Source organism: Anarhichas minor, unplaced genomic scaffold (assembly GCF_050575085.1).
Source record: "Anarhichas minor isolate MPS153535 unplaced genomic scaffold, ASM5057508v1 ptg000057l, whole genome shotgun sequence".
Taxonomy (NCBI): domain Eukaryota; kingdom Metazoa; phylum Chordata; class Actinopteri; order Perciformes; family Anarhichadidae; genus Anarhichas; species Anarhichas minor.
The window spans coordinates 85014-107165 of record NW_027466503.1 but is presented as its reverse complement, the minus strand read 5'-3'; the positions used below and the strand labels follow the sequence as shown (position 1 = coordinate 107165).

The 22152-nt window shown below is 44.9% G+C and overlaps 2 protein-coding genes across 2 annotated transcripts in view; one reads left to right on the top strand and one right to left on the bottom strand.

Moving 5' to 3' along the window:
- LOC142932530 (uncharacterized) lies at positions 1–2903 on the bottom strand. Its single transcript, XM_076076429.1, is given in 5 exon segments — positions 1–752; positions 754–1223; positions 1297–1377; positions 1451–1531; positions 2750–2903. Coding segments are annotated over 5 exon segments (1242 nt in total). The 3' UTR covers positions 1–296.
- A 4755-nt stretch (positions 2904–7658) lies between these two features.
- The window catches only part of dgkd (diacylglycerol kinase delta), a 35886-nt gene continuing 21392 nt past the window's right edge, over positions 7659–22152 (top strand). Inside the window, 17 exon segments of the mRNA XM_076076489.1 lie at positions 7659–7784; positions 8565–8645; positions 10674–10778; positions 10858–10990; positions 12899–13005; positions 13086–13211; positions 13583–13685; positions 13762–13924; positions 14017–14125; positions 15826–15965; positions 16670–16754; positions 16954–17048; positions 17329–17428; positions 18529–18657; positions 18660–18720; positions 18752–18841; positions 18949–19074. Coding sequence (XP_075932604.1) covers positions 7659–7784; positions 8565–8645; positions 10674–10778; positions 10858–10990; positions 12899–13005; positions 13086–13211; positions 13583–13685; positions 13762–13924; positions 14017–14125; positions 15826–15965; positions 16670–16754; positions 16954–17048; positions 17329–17428; positions 18529–18657; positions 18660–18720; positions 18752–18841; positions 18949–19074 — 1879 coding nt within the window.

Genomic DNA, 22152 nt, shown 5'->3' with positions numbered 1-22152 from the left:
GATGACATCACAGATTACAGATTATTACTGTAAATATGAATCAATACTGAAACTAATCTACAGATGAACTTTACACCTTGTTGTAAAACATGAATCTAGTGATAGAATAACATTTCTAATATTAGTAAACCTGGCTTCTTCATTTTATGTTCTTGGTGAAAAAGGTTCTGGTTCTGGTTTGTGTCAAAGATCCTGTGAGTTAAAGTAAATCCTCAGGATCTGATTCAGGATTCTAAGAACTAAAATCATTTGGTGCTGAAACCTTCTACAGATGAAGAGAAGCAAAGTGTTTATCATTACGATGAACTGGATCCTCCGGTGGGGGGTTGGGGGGTCCCCCAGGTGTACTCGCCCTCCTGTGGTGTCATCGTGGCCACGGGGGATCTGAGAGATGCCACCTGACAGGTGTCCGGGTGGAGCAGGAACCCAGAGAAGGTGCTGCTGGACTCCTGCCTGGCAAACATGCCGTTAGTGATCTGATCCTTCACCTGAATCCAGACCCAGTCTCCGCGGGCCAGGTTCAGGACTACGGTGTGCGAGGTGGTCCCTAAGACTTTGACAGCTGTGTTTATGACGACCGGAGAGAAGTTGTGAAAGAGGCCGACTTTGAGGACCCGATCGTGGACGGAGAGGTCGAAGCTGAAGACGTAGGTGCCGTGGACGGGGGCCGTGTACAGACCGGAGTCCGGGTCATAGCCCCCCTGGTTGTAGAGGACCTGTGAGAAGACCACGGGGGCGTTGGGGGGGGGGGGGGTAACTGGATGTCAGGCCTGCAGAGAAGACCGACTGGATGCTGGGCATGCAGGGACCAGGAGGACCCATCATTCCCATGTACCCCATGTCTCCTTTATCACCCTGTGGCCCTATCGGCCCCACAAGCCCCATCTGGCCCTGGTCCCCGTTGTCCCCCTGGTCCCCCTTCTGCCCTGGACTCCCATTTACTCCATCTGTACAGTCACAGTCCCCCTGGGGTCCTGGTTCTCCTTTCCCGCCCACAGATCCAGGAGCACCAGGGAGACCCATACCACCCATGTCCCCCTTAAGGCCACTGTGACCCATGGGTCCTTGGGTACCAGTCAGACATCTGGGCCCTGCAGGGCCAGGTAGACCAGGTGGTCCTGGGAGGCCCTGGATGGACTCACAGACGTCTGGACAGACTCCATCGTCTCCTTTAGGGCCCTGATCCCCCAAGCGGCCCTCGAAACCTCGCTCACCTTTTTCTCCTTTTGGACAACAAAAACCGGGTCAGAAGCTGGAACTGAAACCTGAAAGTAAACCTGTTTCTATGTGAATCACCTTTGAAGCCTTGGTCTCCTTTAGGTCTCGCTAGACCTGGAAGTCCTCGGTCTCCCTTGTCCCCGTCGTCCCCTTTCTGTCCTGAGGGTCAAATACAGCGTCAGTATCATCAGTACAGATAATGAGGAGCAATGCATGATGGGAAGCGGTTTACCTTTGACCCCTGGTCGGCCCACAAAACCTGGACGACCTCTGAACCCCGTCGTCCCTCTTCTTCCAGGACGGCCTGAACGACCTTTATGTAAGTTCACAAGATTCATTTCTTATTACAACAATAATAATAATAACAATAATAATTACTGATAGTATAATGTATTGATAATAATAATGAATGATAATAATGCTAATAATGTTGATAATAACAATAATAATTAATGATAATATAATATATTGATAATAATAATAATAATAATAATAATTTAGATAAGATCAATTAAATACTGATCCTGGACCTTCGGACTGGATTTCACAGTCCTGGATCCAAACCACCTCCTAGGTCTAATATTACTGAAATGTATTCAGCTGTATTTGGGTCAGGTTATAAATAATAGTATTATTATTATTATATATTTTAGAAAACAGCACATTTATAGTTTATCAATCTGTTCTGGAATATTGTGGACTTCCTGTGAATATTGACATTAGTGATCTGTTTATAACATAATCTTATGATTATTATTGATTATCAATACATAATAATAATAATAATAATAATAATACATTTTATTTATATAGCGCTTTAAAAGGCACTCAAAGACACTTTACATGGTAAAAACAGAAACAATAAAAGCATTTATAATAAAAACAAAATCTACGACATAACAGTAAGAAAGAAAACATACATGACTGACTTTAGAGGTTAAAAGCAGATTTGAATAGGTGAGTTTTAAGTGCAGTTTTGAAAGTGGCGAGTGACGGAGAATGTCTGAGGTGTTGGGGCAGGGAGTTCCAGAGGGAGGGGGCAGCAACGGAGAAGGCCCGGTCCCCCCAGGTCCGATGCTTGGACAGAGTAGGGGGGGTAAGGAGGTTGGCGTCGGCGGATCTGAGGTTGCGGTTGGGAGTGTGACGGTGCAGGAGGTCTGAAAGGTATGAAGGGGCGAGGTTGTGGAGGGCTTTGTAGGTGATGAGGAGAATCTTGAACTGGATTCTTTGCTGTATGGGGAGCCAGTGGAGGTTTTGAAGGACTGGGGTGATGTGGTCTCTGGTGCGGAAGTGGGAGAGCAGACGGGCAGCTGAGTTCTGGATGTATTGTAGTTTATTGATGATTTTGGTGGGTGAGCCGTACAGGATGCTGTTGCAGTAATCCAGTTGAGAGGTGATGAAGGCGTGGATGAGTGTTTCAGCGGCTGCGGAGGAGAGGGAGGGGCGGAGACGGGCGATGTTTTTGAGATGGAAGAAGGCGGTTTTTCTGATGTGATTGATGTGTCGTTCAAGCCTTAGTGTCCTGGTTTACCTGGCAGTCCCCAGTCTCCTTGGTCCCCTTTGGGCCCCCGGGTGCTCGGGCAGTGAGTGCAGACACAGAACCAGGGGATGTGGTCTGGGGGGATGGGGACGGGGGCCTCCAGCAGCATCCGGCAGAAGGACTCCAAGGCCCCGGACCGTGTCATGTTGTCTAAGACAAAGAAACGTCCGGGTCCGTCCTGGGGAGGGGGAGGGGGGGCACCAGGCTGGTCGGGGAGACGGGCTCCGGCATCGCAGTGACGATGGGGAGGGAAACCGCCAGCAACAGGAAGTGAAGAGTTGGCATGTTCTGCAGAGAGACGTTATTATATTTATATATCTATATAGATATATAAATATATATATTTAGTTTGACTGCATCTGGAGCTGTTTTTAAAGGAGCAGTGTTCCCTTTCTAAAGGTTAGTACAACTATTTCAAACTTTACCAATATAAGGGAGGAAAACTTTTTCTTTCAGCATTTTAATCAGAAAAAGAAACACATGAAAATAGTTCTGATGGTTCTGATGGTCATGAAGTATGGATGTAAATAAAACATAAACATAATCTCATAAATGTCACTCACCGAACCGTCTGAACCGTCTGAGGTCTCCGAGCTCCCTGTAGATGATCTCACCTCGCAGCTGCTAATAAAACACCTGGATTCCTGCTGCCCCTGCCCACTCACTGCTGGACACAGGTGTGTGTGTGTGTGTGTGTGTCTGTCTGCTTCAGAGAGTCTTTGTTCAGTAAAGTAGGTCTGTGTTTTCTCTGTAACGCATATTATGACCTCATTACAATAATACTCAGGTGTCACATCACAATGTACACACACACACACACGTTTCATGTATCCTGTTTTATGAATTGTGTGTTTTCTAATCAGAAATGTTAACAAAGGTTACACACACGCACACACCAATCATCATCAACATTCCATCTATATGTGTATGTATCTATATACATATATATAGATATCTATATATATGTATAAATATATAGATATCTCTATATATTTCTTTATTAACTCATTATTAGTTGTATGAAAGCTTTATTTCTTAGTAGCAACAGTGTTTGTCTGATGGAGACGTAACAGATGAGTTAATATTCAATAATAAAGAGCTTTACCACAAACCATGAAGCTGTTGAATATTCTTCACGTGACAGTAAACGAGTTCATCTGGGTTTAGTTCCCACTGCAGAGCCTCTCTTTTACGTTAAGGTGACCTGATTAGGGCTTCAGAGGCTGAGCTGATAATGCAGAGGTGTAACTGTAATCCTGCTCTGTAAACACCACCCAGCTGGGCTGATTGAAGGCCGTCATCGGATCCTTTACAGAGAAACTTTCTGTTAGTTCACAGCTCAGGTCATGTAGGGCGTCTGAGCCATGCTGGTACTCCAGAGACTCACTGCTTTAGTTACACACACAAACAGTTCCCCATATCCTGGAAACTTCCTTCCTGCTCATTTTTCATCTGTTCACCACGAACTGGATACATGTGAAATTCATATGTTAATATGTGGAATATGATAAATATGAAATCTGATTTAGATCTCATAAGAAATGTTGTGATAAAACAAATGTAGTTCTTTATATTATTTCACATGTCAAAAATATAAGAAACATATTGTGGAGCTGTGGAATTATAGTGGGGCTATAGTGTAATAGTGGGGCTATAGTGTTATAGTGGGGCTAGTGTAATAGTGGGGCTATAGTGTTATAGTGGGGTTACAGTGTAATAGTGGGTCTATAGTGTAATAGTGGGGCTATAGTGTTATAGTGGGGCTATAGTGTTATAGTGGGGCTATAGTGTAATAGTGGGGCTACAGTGTAATAGTGGTGTTACAGTGTAATAGTGGGGTTACGGTGTAATAGTGGGGCTACGGTGTAATAGTGGGGTTACATTGTTATAGTGGGGTTACAGTGTTATAGTGGGACTATAGTGTTATAGTGGGGCTATAGTGTAATAGTGGGGTTATAGTGTTATAGTGGGGTTACAGTGTAATAGTGGGGCTATAGTGTTATAGTGGGGCTATAGTGTAATAGTGGGGTTACAGTGTAATAGTGGGGCTACAGTGTAATAGTGGGGTTACAGTGTTATAGTGGGGTTAGTGGGGCTATAGTGTAATAATGGGGTTACAGTGTAATAGTGGGGCTACAGTGTAATAGTGGGGCTACAGTGTTATAGTGGGGTTACAGTGTAATAGTGGGGCTACAGTGTTATAGTGGGGCTATAGTGTAATAGTGGGGCTATAGTGTTATAGTGGGGCTATAGTGTAATAGTGGGGCTATAGTGTTATAGTGGGGCTATAGTGTTATAGTGGGGTTACAGTGTAATAGTGGGGTTACAGTGTTATAGTGGGGTTACAGTGTAATAGTGGGGTTATAGTGTTATAGTGGGGTTACAGTGTTATAGTGGGGCTATAGTGTAATAGTGGGGTTACAGTGTTATAGTGGGGCTATAGTGTTATAGTGGGGCTATAGTGTAATAGTGGGGCTATAGTGTAATAGTGGGGTTACAGTGTAATAGTGGGGCTACAGTGTAATAGTGGGGCTACAGTGTTATAGTGGGGTTACAGTGTTATAGTGGGGCTACAGTGTTATAGTGGCGCTATAGTGTAATAGTGGGGCTACAGTGTAATAGTGGGGTTACAGTGTTATAGTGGTACTACAGTGTTATAGTGGGGCTATAGTGTAATAGTGGGGCTACAGTGTAATAGTGGGGTTACAGTGTTATAGTGGTACTACAGTGTTATAGTGGGGCTATAGTGTAATAGTGGGGTTACAGTGTTGTGTAAAAAACACCACAATGTAAAAAGTGGTAATATATAATGAGTTTTCTTAGTTTGACCACGAGAGGTCACAAAGCGCCCCCTCATGTCCTCTTGTATGTTCCCGGTCTCCGCCGCTAGGTGGCGCTGTCTCTCCCGGTCCTCCTCGGGGGTCTGATGGCAGCATGGCGGAGGTAGGGGCACCGGACGAGTCGTCGGACAGCGAGCCGGAGCAGGAGCCCGGAACCCCCCAGAAACTCATCCGAAAAGTGTCCACGTCCGGCCAGATCCGCAGCAAGGTACAGAGGGGCTAAAGCACAGGACTCATCTCCGTTGTGTCCGTGTTCATTACATAATACATGTTCAGGGTGCATGGTTCTCCTCCTGCAGAGGACCACACACCGAACTCCATAACAAAATGTACCGGTTTAACATTCACAGCCTCAGGGGACGAGTTACATACAAAGTGTGAGATCAGTTAAGACTTTTTCCCGAATGCACAGAGGTCGATATGTAATTCGGCATCACTTATATTTACAATAGTTTGTCTTTTATTCCCAGTTTGACACTTTCCCCTCCACCTCCTTCCTCCACTACACAGCGTGTTCAGCGGTGAATCATTTAAATAAACGGACATGTCATTCAACCCGGTGCTGCTTCACGGATTTAAATGATGCCGATTTAAAGACCGGATGTGACTGAACCTGAAACAGTTTGATCCGAGTTTGTTATCTCATCACTTATGTTCTAATGAGCTTTGTCACTTTAGAATCTGACGGATTTTAAGTGTAGTTTGGTTTCAGTAAACGTTAGATTAAAACATAAAGGGCTACAAACACTGAAACTAAATAACACGACGTGAGTTATGATGAACAAACAACGGGTATGATGAACAAACAACGGGTTTTAGTAGTTCTGGTTAAAACACAAAGAATGGGCCTCTTTTAACGTTTTAATGAGCATTTCTTTAGCCGTGATGTGTAGCTCCGAGCTAACGGTTTCTCGATAAAGACTCGAGAGTATCAAACCTGAGTCAGACCTTTGCCCCGGGGCTAAATATATCCGGATATAGTTAATGCATTTAAACACAACACACTGTCCGGGGAACGTGTCTATGTTCACCGGTTAACGGACATACACCGGTTAGTTAGTTGAAGGCAGAGCTAACGAGGCTAACTCCGGATAGGCCCGGTGGATAGCCCCGATGTTTCCTGCGGGTCTTGAGGTTCTTGAGAGGTAGGATGCCCCGGGGTGACGGTAGACTACAGACGGGGGAAACCGCTAAAAAAAGCTTTTAATAGTCGGTTGATTCTGTGTGTTAGTGTTGAGAGACATAACGGTCCTCCTTATGTCGGATAATAACGGTCATTTATACAGTAACTGAAGCACGGATGTCGGTGGTTAGAGAGCAGATTCATGGGAAAGACAACGGTTTATTTAGTTATATATGACGTGTTTATTTACGACATGTTTATCGGGTTTATTTTTCTTCTTAAACTTCACCGGATTGAATGCTGCCTTCAGGTGCACGTCAAAAGCTCGGAAATACCTGCGACTCACTTAAAGTGGTTTTGCTTGGTGATGAGATGAAAATAAACAGTGACAGAGAAGTTTACTGTTTACTGTTTGTTTACTGTGTACTGTTTGTTTACCATTTGTTTCCTGTTTACTATACTTAGAGATGACGTCTATAAACACTGTGTGACTTCTGTAATGACACCTGAAGTTTTATTTGTCACAAACTGAACATATCTCGACATCGTGCACCACCAGTACTTTACATAAAACACAATAGAGAATAATAGCTGTCATGACGGCAGCCGGTGCAAAACCGAAGAGCTGCATTAGGCATGAGAGCATATAGTTTTTCTACCGTGTGACAGAGTATATTATTTGTGTATTTATTTAACGCTCTGCTGCGTAAAATAAAGATAAAAGGAAAAGAGTTGAAAGATCTCCCGTCATTCGCGTAAGAAAATGAAGTCACTGTGTCTGCAGCTCATTTGCGGCTTAATAATGAACAACACAGCCGGAACGCCGCTACAATATATACTAGAAAATATACACAATGAGGATGAAATACGTATGAACATCTATGAAGTATAGTGTAGATATTAAATATTACACAGATCCATTTGTCCAATAACTGTGATGAATGTGTTTCAGACAGTGCTGAAGGAAGGAAATCTGATGAAGCAGACCAACTCGTTCCAGCGCTGGAAGAGAAGATACTTCAAACTGAGAGGGAGGACGCTGTACTACGCTCAGACCTCTAAGGTGAGCCGGTCTACTACGCTCAGACCTCTAAGGTGAGCCGGTCTACTACGCTCAGGTGGAGGACTGGACTCTGTCCTACATTCAGACCTGTATGGTAGAAGTTGGAGGACTAGACTCTGTCCTACATATAGACCTGTATGGTAGAAGGTGGAGGACTAGACTCTGTCCTACATATAGACCTGTATGGTAGAAGGTGGAGGACTAGACTTTGTTCTACATATAGACCTGTATGGTAGAAGGTGGTCTGGACTCTGTCCTACATATAGACCTGTATGGTAGAAGGTGGTCTGGACTCTGTCCCACATATAGACCTGTATGGTAGAAGGTGGAGGACTAGACTTTGTTCTACATATAGACCTGTATGGTAGAAGGTGGTCTGGACTCTGTCCCACATATAGACCTGTATGGTAGAAGGTAGTCTGGACTCTGTCCTACATATAGACCTGTATGGTAGAAGGTGGTCTGGACTCTGTCCCACATATAGACCTGTATGGTAGAAGGTGGTCTGGACTCTGTCCCACATATAGACCTGTATGGTAGAAGGTGGAGGACCAGACTTTGTTCTACATATAGACCTGTATAGTAGAAGGTGGTCTGGACTCTGTCCCACATATAGACCTGTATGGTAGAAGGTGGTCTGGACTCTGTCCCACATATAGACCTGTATGGTAGAAGGTAGAGGACTGGACTTTGTTCTACATATAGACCTGTATGGTAGAAGGTGGTCTGGACTCTGTCCTACATATAGACCTGTTCCACGTTCTGTGTTTGTGTCTCCAGTCGATCATCTTTGATGAGGTGGACCTGACAGACGCCAGCGTGGCCGAGTCCAGCACCAAGAACGTCAACAACAGCTTCACTGTGAGTCTTCATCCGCTTCATCCTCTTCATCCTCATCACTGTGTCTTTTTGTCTCAATGAGCCTGTTACATCATCTTCATCATCACCATCATCATCATCATTATCATCATCTTCATCATCACATTCTAGTCATTCTGACTCACTAGAGCACCATAGTGGATTCATCCGCCCCTGAAAGTAGTCCCCGACACAATGAGCCACACACTGTGTGTGTGTGTGTGTGTGTGTATGTATGTATGTGTGTGTGTGCGAGTGTGTGCGTTGGGGGGGGGTCGGCGTGACAACAGACAGGAAGTGGATTTGAGTCGGACGAGAGGAAGTGGGAGGGGCTAGTGCAGAGTGACAGTAACATTCACACATTGTGAAAACAGAACCCTCCTGGGTCAGGACTCTGAACTGGACCCTCCTGGATCAGGACTCTGAACTGGACCCTCCTGGACTCAGGACTCTGAACAGGACCCTCCTGGATCAGGACTCTGAACTGGACCCTGCTGGACTCAGGACTATGATTTAACCCTTCTATAATAATAAGTTGTGGCGGTTGAACAGCAGAAGAAGAAACGGTAAGAAGCTGATGAAGTCACCAGTCAGACTGTGATGTCATAGGTCAGCTGACAGTCAGGAGGTCAAAGGTCGTGTTTTACTGACTGACTTCTATTATGAATAAATTATAATTATTACAACCATGTAATTATACTACAAGTACTGATTATACTACAAGTACTGATTATACTACAAGTCCTAATTATGCTACAAGTCCCCTCCAGGGTTTGGTCTTTAGAGCAGAGGTCTTCAACAGGGGGTCCGTGGCCCCTAGGGGGTCCGCGGAGGTACTGCAGGGGGTCTGCGAAATCTTTGGTTGATTAGACAATTTAAAGTAATATTTTCTTTTCTCTACACATGAATCTGTCGATTATGTTAATAGTTCAGTATTGTATGAAAGATAACAGGTATCTTTATGCATGGCAGTGGCACTAATAGGCCATCACTCATTTCATTTCCACATTTATGTTTAAAATGAAAACATCAGTGTGAATAGCTTGTATGATGATTATCATGCAATTAACAGACAATGTTGATATTGGCATTGGTATCAGCTGACAAGGTGTGTTTATAAATGGCAGTGGCACGGCCCCCCTACTCACTGTACCTTGCACATGTTTAAAATAAAAACATGAATATATGAACCTGTGTATTATTAGAATAGCTTAGTATTGAATGCACAATAAAGAGGTATGTTTATACATGGCACTAGGCCCATTTAATATAAAACACAATGTTATACAATATATATAGTCGGGGGTCCCTGCTCCATCTCTATCAGTTTTGGGGTCCTTGGCCTGAAAAACGTTGAAGACCCCTGCTTTAGAGGGTCTTTGAGTCCTTCAGAGATCCAGACCCTCAAAGGGAACCAGGTTCAACTTCCTAGCAGCGTCCCATAATGCACTGGGAAACACAGTCATGATAATAAATATATGTGTTTCTCAAATGTGATGAAGAAACGTAGCTCCGTCTGTTGGTCCATGAGGTCATGTGACCAACAGAGAACAGCGTCTCACTGTCCACCAGCTGGTCATGTGATGAAGACGAGGAGACCTGGAACCGCTCTGCTCTAATTGGCTCTCTGGTTTGTCTGTCATCTGGTCGACCAATCACCATTAGCAGCACTGAGAGAACCTGGACTCAGATTTAGTATCAGAGCAGAACCCAAAAGGGGCGGAGAACCCAAGAACAAAAGCAGAACCATGTTGGGTCACACATACCGGTGTGTGTGTGTGTGTGTGTGTGTCTATTTCTGTCACTGTGGGAACGGGCGCTTTATTGTGGAGCAGCTGAACAGGAAGTGGAAGTCAACGTTTGTTTCTCTGGAAATTACACACACACACACTGTTGCTGATCCAGCTGCATCAACAACAATACAACCAGTAAATACTGAGGGCTAACCTGTGTCTGTGTGTGTCTGTGTCTGTGTCTGTATCTCTCTATATATGTGTGTGTGTGTGTGTCTCTGTATATGTGTGTGTTTAGGTCATCACCCCCTGCAGACGTCTCATCCTGTGTGCAGACAACAGGAAGGAGATGGAGGAGTGGATGGCAGCTCTGCGCAGCGTCCAGAACAGACAGAACTACGAGGTCTGTCTCTGTGTTGTTACCAGTTAGACCAGCAGGTGGTACCAGTACCAGCTGCTGACCGTGTGTCCCTCTCTCCCAGTCCACCCAGTACAGCATGGACCACTTCAGCGGGATGCACAACTGGTACGCCTGTTCTCACGCCAGACCGACGTACTGCAACGTGTGCAGAGAGGCGTTATCAGGGGTGACGTCCCACGGGCTGTCCTGTGAAGGTACACGCATAGTACACACATAGTACATGCATGGTACAAACACATAGTACACACACATAGCAGTGGCGGGCCGTGCATTTTATACCTGGGCCTGCACTCGTGAAAATGAAGCCCACCACCTACAAATGCACTACGAGTGCAGATACATGAATACCCGCATGACGGGATGCGGCGGCATTAACCAACAATGAGTCAAAATCAATTCAGCTAAAACGTGCATTCCGCCACACATTCAAGAGCACGGGCCATTCAAATATTATTCATATCAGAGGGAACAATATTACCCATATCATGAAAACGACACGATAGACAAATTAACAGAGTAGTAACTCTCCTATCACTCCCTCCAGGAAATACACGGCTCCATAGTTCTTGTTACTGACGGATTTATTCGTCTGTCAACACCGAGAGGGAAAATGAGTCCACTTGAAAACGCATGACTCTTCAAAGTAGATCACTTAAAAACTTAAACTTAACTTTAACACTTAAACTTCAACACTTTGCACGGAGTATATAGACCGCTGCCGCTTCGCGCGTCGTCTTGTTGATGTGCACTGACTATAAATGTGTCCCCCGCGCAACATAGGACTTAACAATAGTTCCTATCACCATATAAAACCAAACAAAAATCCATATAAGTTGTATAAATAATAATATATAATATAAACAAGCACATTAAATGATGACATAGATCATATTTATGGCAGTTAAAGCTACTGCAGTTCACTTACCAGAGCTGCTGTTCACTATTTAGCTGTTCTTCCTCCTTTCTTTGTTAACAAAGAGTTTAATCTCACGGTTGTTCAGTACATCCGTGCGTTTTAGTTCCAGTAAGAAGTCCTCGATTCATGGACGCCAGTGAAGACAGTCGAGCCTCCCCAGTTGTATTTCTTGAATAGGTTTTAATGCGTTTGAGGCTGAAAATGTCCGCTCGACAGAGGCAGCAGATATTGGGATTGTCACCGCCCAACATGTCACGCTAGCCCACTGACCAATCACGTATGGCTAAGCCAGCTAGCAGGCTCTGGCACGTCAAAGAATACGCCCAACATGTCAAACTAAAGATCTGATTGGTTGAAGAATATGACAATCAACAATATCGTCCCCATTCACTTAAACTGCACATGGATGCACTTGTGAGTCTGCAGGCCTCTGCCTCTGTTCTTACCTAGAGACACAGAGGTGAGATCTGATTGGATAAAAGCTCTACTTAAAACAAGCTGCACTGGAAGCAGAGCAACTGAGGAAGACAGTAGCTGTGCAATGAGAAAATAAGATAATGGGGACAATAATTATATAAATTATAATACATGTAGTGTATTTAAGAACAATTATTAAATTATAAAATAGATATAACTTTGTGATTCTGTTTAGGCCAGCAGAGAAGGCCTTGCAGGCCCTGACGGCCCACCACTGACACATAGTATACATAGTACACACAGTACACACATAGTACATATTGTACACACACATAGTACACACACATAGTACACACAGTACATGCATAGTACACACATAGTACATGCATAGTACACACACATAGTACACGCATAGTACACACACATAGCACACACACATAGTACACACAGTACACATAGTACACACACACAGTACACATACAGTACACATAGTACACGCATAGTACACACGTAGTACATGCATAGTACACACACATAGTACACACGCAGTACACACGCAGTACACACATAGTACACACGCAGTACACACGCAGTACACACGTAGTACACACATAGTACACGTGTAGTACACACAGTACACGCTTATTACACACGTAGTACACACGCAGTACACACAGTACACGCATAGTACAACTTAATACACACAGTTTAATTGTGTGTGTGTGTGTGTGTGTGTGTGTGTGCGCCTGCCTGCCTGCCTGCATGTCAGTGTGTAAGTTTAAGGCTCATAAGAGATGTGCAGTCAGAGCCACCAACAACTGTAAATGGACGACTTTGGCTTCTATTGGGAAAGACATCATCGAGGACGAGGACGGGGTGAGACGCTCATATTCACAGACTTGTAACGGTGTCAGCGAACGCCTCGTCTCCAGCTGACCTCTGACCTCTGTCCTTAGGTGTCGATGCCTCATCAGTGGTTGGAGGGAAACCTGCCGGTCTCAGCTAAATGTAACGTCTGTGATAAAACCTGTGGGAGCGTCCTCCGTCTGCAGGACTGGAGGTGTCTCTGGTGTAAAGCTATGGTGAGACTGGAAGCACTGGTTCTATGAATGAATGAGACGGAGTCCTCCAGAGTCCAAAGAACGCAGTCTGCAGTCCTATTCATAGAATAGGCTTTCATTTTCAGGTGATAGTTCAGGTGATAATTCAGGTGATAGTTCAGGTGATTGTTCAGGTGATAATTCAGGTGATATTTCAGGTGATTGTTCAGGTGATAGTTCAGGTGATAGTTCAGGGGATAGTTTAGGTGATAGTTCAGGTGATAGATCAGATGATAGTTCAGGTGTAGATCATGTGATAGTTCAGGTTTAGATCAGGTGTACATAATTGCTGTGTAACTCTAAAGTGACATACTAAGGAAAGACATGTTGAGGTGTTTCCTTCTGTCCTCCAGGTGCACTCAGGCTGTAAGGAGCAGCTGTCCTCTAAGTGTCCTCTGGGTCAATGTAAAGTGTCAGTTATCCCCCCAACTGCACTCAACAGCATCGACTCTGACGGTGAGCCTAATCAATACATCTGATCGACCATCAGACAGCGTTAACAAACACACTGAATGTTGGTCTGTGTGTTCAGGTTTCTGGAAGGCCTCGTGTCCTCCGTCCTGCACCAGTCCTCTGCTGGTGTTTGTCAACTCTAAGAGTGGAGACAACCAGGGCATCAAGTTCCTGAGACGCTTCAAACAGCTGCTGAACCCAGCACAGGTGTTTGACCTGATGAATGGGGGACCTCACCTGGGGTGAGACAGACGGAGAGACAGACACCTGTGTTACATGAAAGATGTGTTTTATCTTAAGAGGTCGGTGTGAAAACGTTCTGTCTGTCTGTCAGTCTGCGTTTGTTCCAGAAGTTTGATACGTTCAGGATCCTGGTGTGTGGAGGAGACGGCAGCGTCGGCTGGGTTCTGTCTGAGATCGATGCTCTCACGCTGCACAAACAGGTGTGTTTTAGTTATTGATCCCATCTAATCTGGTCAAGGACTGTCTCCCAGCCATCTCACCACTCATCACAGTAATCATTAACTCCTCCCTCAGCTCCGGATCAGTCCCCGACACACTTAAACTGGCTGCTGTCACCCCCATCCTCAAAAAACCTGGACTTGACCCTGACACCAGGAGCAATTTCCGTCCCATTTCCAATCTTCCCTTTCTGTCAAAAATACTGGAACGCATTGTCGCCACACAACTCAAAGCCCACCTCATCTCCAACGATCTGTTCGAGCCATTTCAATCCGGTTTCCGCTCACAGCACAGCACTAAAACAGCCCTCCTCAAAGTCACCAACGACCTCCTCCTCTCCTCAGACGCTGGTCACCTCAACATTCTCATCCTCCTCGACCTCACTGCAGCTTTTGACACCATCAACCACAACATCCTTCTCTCCCGCCTCGAAATCCTCCCTCAACATCACCGGAACTGCTCTCTCCTGGATTAAATCATATCTCACAAACAGACAACAGTTCATCAGCATCAACAACTGCACCTCCTCCACTGCTCCTCTGTCTCAAGGCGTCCCCCAGGGTTCGGTGCTTGGTCCTCTTCTGTTCATCCTCTACTTGCTCCCTCTTGGTAACATCATCCGTCAACATGGTCTTCACTTTCACTGCTACGCCGATGATGTCCAGCTCTACATCTCCACAAAGGCCATTACCACTGCTACTCACTCCACTCTCACCAACTGCCTCACTGACATTAAATCATGGATGCAAACCAACTTCCTAAAACTGAACTGTGATAAATCAACATGATCATCATCGGTCCCACATCCCTCACTAAAACCGGTCACAACTTCTGCCTCACCATCGACAACTCCACTCTGTCTCCCTCCCCACACATCCGCAACCTTGGAGTCATGTTCGACAGCAACCTCTCCTTTGAACACCACGTCAAACAAATCACCAGAACTGCCTTTTTCCACTTAAAAAACAGCCCGTCTCCGCCCATCACTCTCCTTATCTGCTGCTGAAACTCTGATCCACGCCTTCATCACCTCAAGAATTGACTACTGCAACAGCATTCTTCACGGCACATCATCCAAAATCCTAAATAAACTCCAGTACATCCAAAACTCTGCTGCTCGCCTGCTCACCCACACCCGCTCCCGTGACCACATCACCCCTGTTCTCCAGAACCTCCACTGGCTCCCCGTCCCACAACGGATCCAATACAAAATCCTTCTCCTCACTCATAAAGCCCTCCACAATCAGGCCCCCTCCTACCTCACCGACCTGCTTCACCACCACACTCCATCCCGTCGGCTCCGCTCCTCTGATGCCAACCTCCTGTCCCTTCCACTCAGGACCAAGCACCGGACATGGGGTGACAGAGCCTTCTCCATATCTGCCCCCTCCCTCTGGAACTGTCTCCCATAAACACATCCGAGACTGCACTGACATTTCCATATTCAAATCACAAATCAAAACCCACCTGTTCAAAACTGCTTTTAATGTGTGACCATTATTGTGTATTTTATGTTTTTAGTGTATTGCTTTTATATATATGATGATTTTAATGTAAAGTGTCTTTGAGTATTATGAAAAGCGCTTTATAAATAAAATGTATTATTATTATTATTATTAATAATAGATCTGAGTGTCTATGTTATCTATCAACATGTTGTTCATTGTGTTGTTGTTTCCAGTGTCAGCTGGGAGTTCTTCCTCTGGGGACTGGGAATGATCTGGCCCGGGTTCTGGGGTGGGGTTCAGCCTGTGACGACGACACACAGCTACCTCAGATACTGGAGAAACTGGAGAGAGCCAGCACCAAGATGTTAGACAGGTAACTGGTGTGAGACAGGTAACTGGTGTGAGACAGGTAACGGCTGTGAGACAGTTAGCTGATGTGAGACAGGTAACTGGTGTGAGACAGGTAACGGCTGTGAGACAGTTAGCTGATGTGAGACAGGTAACTGGTGTGAGACAGGTAACTGGTGTGAGACAGGTAACGGCTGTGAGACAGGTAACGGCTGTGAGACAGGTAACGGCTGTGAGACAGGTAACGGCTGTGAGACAGGTAACTGGTGTCAGACAGGTAACGGCTGTGAGACAGGTAACGGCTGTGAGACAGGTAACGGCTGTGAGACAGGTAACGGCTGTGAGACGTAACTGGTGTGAGACAGGTAACTGATGTGAGACAGGTAACTGATGTGAGACAGGTAACTGGTGTGAGACAGGTAACGGCTGTGAGACAGGTAACAGCTGTGAGACAGGTAACGGCTGTGAGACAGGTAACTGGTGTGAGACAGGTAACGGCTGTGAGACAGGTAACTGGTGTGAGACGGGTAACTGGTGTGAGACGGGTAACGGCTGTGAGACGGGTAACTGGTGTCAGACGGGTAACGGCTGTGAGACAGGTAACTGGTGTCAGACAGGTAACTGATGTGAGACAGGTAACTGGTGTGAGACAGGTAACGGCTGTGAGACAGGTAACTGGTGTGAGACAGGTAACGGCTGTCAGACAAGTAACCGTCTCTCCTGTTGTAGGTGGAGTATTATGGTCTATGAGACTAAGTTTCCACGGCAAAATTCTGCCTCCACCGTCACTGAATGCTGTAGCGACGACTCTGAGGTAACAGGAAATTACATCACTTCCTGCTGTTGTTATCACATTCAGTTTTCTTCATGTAATTATTAAATAATATGTATTTTAGCTTCATTAATAATATCGATAAAGTTGATTTGAATCAGACATTCCTTCTCATAATGAAATAATAACGTAGTAAACACCTGCTCACCTGTACTGACTCAGTGTTTGTCGTCTGATCCAGGTTCAGCAGATTCTGACCTATGAGGACTCAGTGGCTGCTCACCTGTCCAAGATCCTCACCTCAGACCAGCACTCTGTCGTCATCTCCTCCGCGAAGTACGACCGCCTGTCTCTCTGACTGTCTGTCTCTCTCTCTGTCTGTCTCTCTGACTGTCTCTCTCTCTGTCTATCTCTATCTCTGACTGTCTGTCTGTCTGACTGTCTGTCTCTCTCTGTCTGTCTGTCTGCCTGTCTTTCTCTCTGTCTGTCTGTCTCTCTGACTGTCTGTCTCTCTGTCTGTCTCTCGGACTGTCTGTCTGCCTGTCTTTCTCTCTGTCTGTCTGTCTCTCTGTCTCTCTCTCTCTCTGACTGTATGTCTCTCTGTATGTACTTTCAGGGTTCTGTGTGAGACGGTAAAGGACTTTGTGGCTCGTGTTGGAAAAGCGTATGAGAAGAACACCGAGAGTTCAGAGGAGTCAGATGTCATGGCCAAGAAGGTGTGTTTATACTGTTTTATTTATAAATACATATATATATGTACATATATATACATATATATATGTACATATATATATATGTATAAGAAACTGTTGACATTGTGTTTCTATTGTATGGAAGCCTTTAAAGGACACTATTCAAACTTTAATATCAGTATCTCGAGATAAAAAAGGTTGTTTCCTCTTCTTACTTAAATGTTTCGGTCAAATCGTGTGATGGTAAATATATGGAAACGACCAGGTGAGCTGACAGAGATGAACCTGGTGAAGTTTGCAGGAGGTCACATGTGACGACATTTTCAAAATAAGGTGATTTGACCCAAATATTTTCAGTAATAAGAGGAAACAACCTTTTTTCTGTTGATAACAAAATAATTAACTTGTGATCTTGATATTAGTATTAAAAGTGTTTGAATTATCGTAGCATTGTGCTGCGCCATGTCTGTAATGTGCCGAGTCGTGTCTGTCTGTAATGTGCTGAGGCATGTCTGTAATGTGCCGAGTCGTGTCTGTCTGTAATGTGCTGAGGCATGTCTGTAATGTGCCGAGTCGTGTCTGTCTGTAATGTGCTGAGTCGTGTCTGTCTGTAATGTGCCGAGTCATGTCTGTAATGTGCTGAGTCATGTCTGTAATGTGCTGAGTCATGTCTGTAGTGTGCTGAGTCATGTCTGTAATGTGCTGAGTCGTGTCTGTCTGTAATGTGCTGAGTCATGTCTGTAATGTGCCGAGTCGTGTCTGTCTGTAATGTGCTGAGTCATGTCTGTAATGTGCTGAGTCATGTCTGTAGTGTGCTGAGTCATGTCTGTCTGTAGTGTGCCGAGTCATGTCTGTCTGTAGTGTGCCGAGTCGTGTCTGTCTGTAGTGTGCCGAGTCGTGTCTGTCTGTAATGTGCCGAGTCGTGTCTGTAATGTGCCGAGTCGTGTCTGTCTGTAATGTGCCGAGTCGTGTCTGTCTGTAATGTGCCGAGTCGTGTCTGTCTGTAATGTGCCGAGTCGTGTCTGTCTGTAATGTGCCGAGTCGTGTCTGTCTGTAATATGCCGAGTCGTGTCTGTAATTTGCCGAGTCGTGTCTGTAATATGCTGAGTCATGTCTGTGTGTAGTGTGGTGTGTTAAAGGAGAAGCTGGACTCCCTCCTAAAGACTCTGAATGAAGAGTCTCAGGCCTCCACCGTGCCCCCCCCGTCCCCTCCCCCCACCATCGCTGAGGAGCAGGAGGATGCTGAAGGAGTTGTGCTGCCTCCTTCTCTTCATCATCAGCGTCACAATCATCATCCTCCTCATGCCCCGCCCCTCTCCCCATGGATTATTGCTTCCTCTTCAGCGGCGGCCATATTTAAACCTCGAGAGCAGCTGATGCTGAGAGCCAACAGTCTGAAGAAAGCCATCAGACAGATCATCGAGCACACGGAGAAAGGTCGGAATCATCACACGCTAGTTTAAGAACACCATCGGACATGTTTGTAGTCTTTAACTTTCTCTCTGCATGTTTGTAGTCTTACTCTTCTCTCTCGTGTCTTTCAGCGGTGGAAGAGCAGAACTCTCTCAGTCCACCTGGGGAAGACGAGGGGTTGGAAGAGGAGGAAGAAGAAGAGGACAAGTTGTCTCTGCAGTCGTCCTACAGCACCAAGCACCGCAACACACGCAGAGGTCAGTGGTGCTGCTGCTTCTGGTACTACTGGTGCTACTGGTGCCAGTTTATTTCAATAGAAAAAACACTACTGACTGGATCACTCATAATATCTACCCACCCTGTAGAGCAGGCATGGGCAAACTACGGCCTGCAGGCCGGATACGGCCCGTTGGGCTTTTTAACCCGGCCCGTCAAATATTGGTCCACAATTGTCCAAACTATAATAAAGACTAGGGCTGGGCAGTATACCGGTTTCAATTTCCCGTATGATATGAATTCTTCACACACCATTATACCGGTGCATACAACTGCTGTCTGCTTTCAACAGGCAGCTAAATGTATTCTTTACTGCTATTGTACAGCGGTCAGCGCTAGTTGTCTTATATGTATTGAGAGGGAACCCTAGTCATGGTCATAACTTTATAACACAACAATTAACAACCCACAACTAACGCTCTTTAACAGAGAAAAACACAACAGCACACAACAGTCTGTGACACATAAACAATTTGTAACACTAATAATTGTACATTTATAAAATTTCACCGCCGAACTGCATGCTGGGTACAGCTCGCGAGCGAGCCTGCTAGCACAACAGTCTGCTAACAGCTGGGAGAGGCTCCGTCGCTCCAGTTACGTTACATTAAAGAACAGAACAGAGCGATGCAGGATGAACAAAGACAGACCGGAGATGCACCGATAGAGTTTGACACATATGCAACGCTGATTACCGTGTAATATGTGTGGTATTTGTTATAAATGTACATTGGTGCAAAGAGGGTGATAAGAAGCTGTACTTGGAGGGGCTTAGGACCCAGGGGAATGTAAGTGAAGGAAACAGGAAGAGACGGAAGACTCGCCACACAAACAGCTGTTCACTGCTCGTCGCGATCCTGCAGACCAGTGATTCTCAACTGGTGGTTCATCGCAGACCCGTTTTCAGTGGGGCCTTTGCTTTATGCAGCGGAGTTATTCGCGCTCCTTTCCAGCATGTACGGCACTTGTTTAGCGGTGCAGGAAAAATACCGACCAATGCGTTGTAAATCACGTCACGTGATGCAGTTTAGCCAATAAAATAAGGGTATTCTGATACGTTTCCTGACGCCAGTGAGATGTACCCACACCGTGACACAGGGGGGAGAGACAAGGAAAGACATGACAGAGCAGAACTCTGATAATGTTAAATGTGACAGTCAAATATTTGTATGATCCGGTCAAAGAATCAAACTGATAAAAAGAACACAGTTATTAACTTTTATACTGAAAACACTATGTCAAAAATGACTGCTTAATAATTAAGTGCACGATAAAATATGCATTAATGCGATCAAAAAATACCGTGTAAGATCCCAGCTAACTGATGAACACCTCAGATCCGTTCTGAGAATTGCCACAACCAAACTGACACCAAACGCTGACGCACTGGTTAAAAAGGGTGACCAACAACACCCGTTCCCACTAAATGCAAGTTACTTTTTAGGTCATGGCTTTTACTTGTAATTTATATTAGTACCCACCTTATAGAGGGAGAGTACCCACCTTACAGAGTGAGAGTACCCACCTTACAGAGTGAGAGTACCCACCTTATAGAGGGAGAGTACACCTTATAGAGGGAGAGTACCCACCTTACAGAGGGAGAGTACCCACCTTATAGAGGGAGAGTACCCACCTTACAGAGTGAGAGTACCCACCTTATAGAGGGAGAGTACCCACCTTACAGAGGGAGAGTACCCACCTTACAGAGGGAGAGTACCCACCTTATAGAGGGAGAGTACCCACCTTAATCACCTTTTATTTAAAATATGATTTTGAGTCATGTTATTCTGAGATGTCTATTTGAGATATATATATATATTATGTGCTGGGCAACGATTACAATTTTGAATTGCGATTGATCGCATCATTTTTTTGCGATTAATCGCATTGTAATGCGCAAAATTCAATAATGAATTCAAAAGTAGTGTATTGCGCACAGTGGAGCTGGTGGAACATGTTCTAGGTAGGGCTGTGCCACATCGAATCAATGTCAGCAAACATCCCAGAATGATTTAATGCAAAAACATTAAGGTATCAAACACGTATTAATACTTTACAGTTAAATATTTAACATTTATTCCAACATGAAAAAAAGCAGAAAATAACACTTTGATAAACACGTCAGGACATCTTATTTTAGTCTCATTATAATATAATAATATATATATCATATAATCATACCTGCAAACTTTTCACTTTTCGGTGAAATTCACCGTTTTGAATCAAAAATATATCATCCACGTGAATCGTGTAGATCCGTAGAGTTTTTTTTCGTCGGGGGGGGGGGGGGGGTCAACCGGCGCATCTGGTTGCAGGTTGTTTGTTTTAACTCAAAGTAGAATGAGGATGATTTCGTGGTCAGAATAACTTTCATGACCACGAAACATGAGGCCCAGATACTGATGAGATGATGAGGTCAAAGAGCTTCAGGAAGAGGAGGCTGACTGTAGCGCAGCTTGAAGCAGGGCTGAGATGTGAGTGGAGCTGGGCCTGGATAAAGGTGGAGCTGGGCCTGGATAAAGGTGGAGCTGGGCCTGGATAAAGGTGGAGGTGGGCCTGGATAAAGGTGGAGGTCTAAACAGACGTGAGTACAGCTTCCTGCTGTCACAGTATTTTAAATACATTGATAAGGCAGGCTATGCTAAATGCAGCCTCTGCTCCAAGGAGATGAACTACAGCAACAAGGGCTCACATGTCCTCTCATCACACTGTTCACTGTGATGACCACAGCCAGTGTACCAACAGTCCCACGTGCAGTTGCTCCCAATAACCCTGAAGTAATGAGAGGCTTAAGGAGCCTGTACCTTCATTTCAGCAGGTTGCTAATGCAGAGGTGTGTATAGATCACAGCTATTATTTTACTCTTGTTAAGCTACTTTAGCCAGAGTAGATTATCATTTTCATTTAAATAATTGAACTGGATTGAATGCATATTAATTGCAAATAGAAGATAGGCCACAATTCTAACAAATGTACAGTAACAGTGGAAGTTAATATGAAGCCATACAGTAACAGGGTTCAATGAAAACGAATCACTTGCTTTGTACAGGCGATGGTTC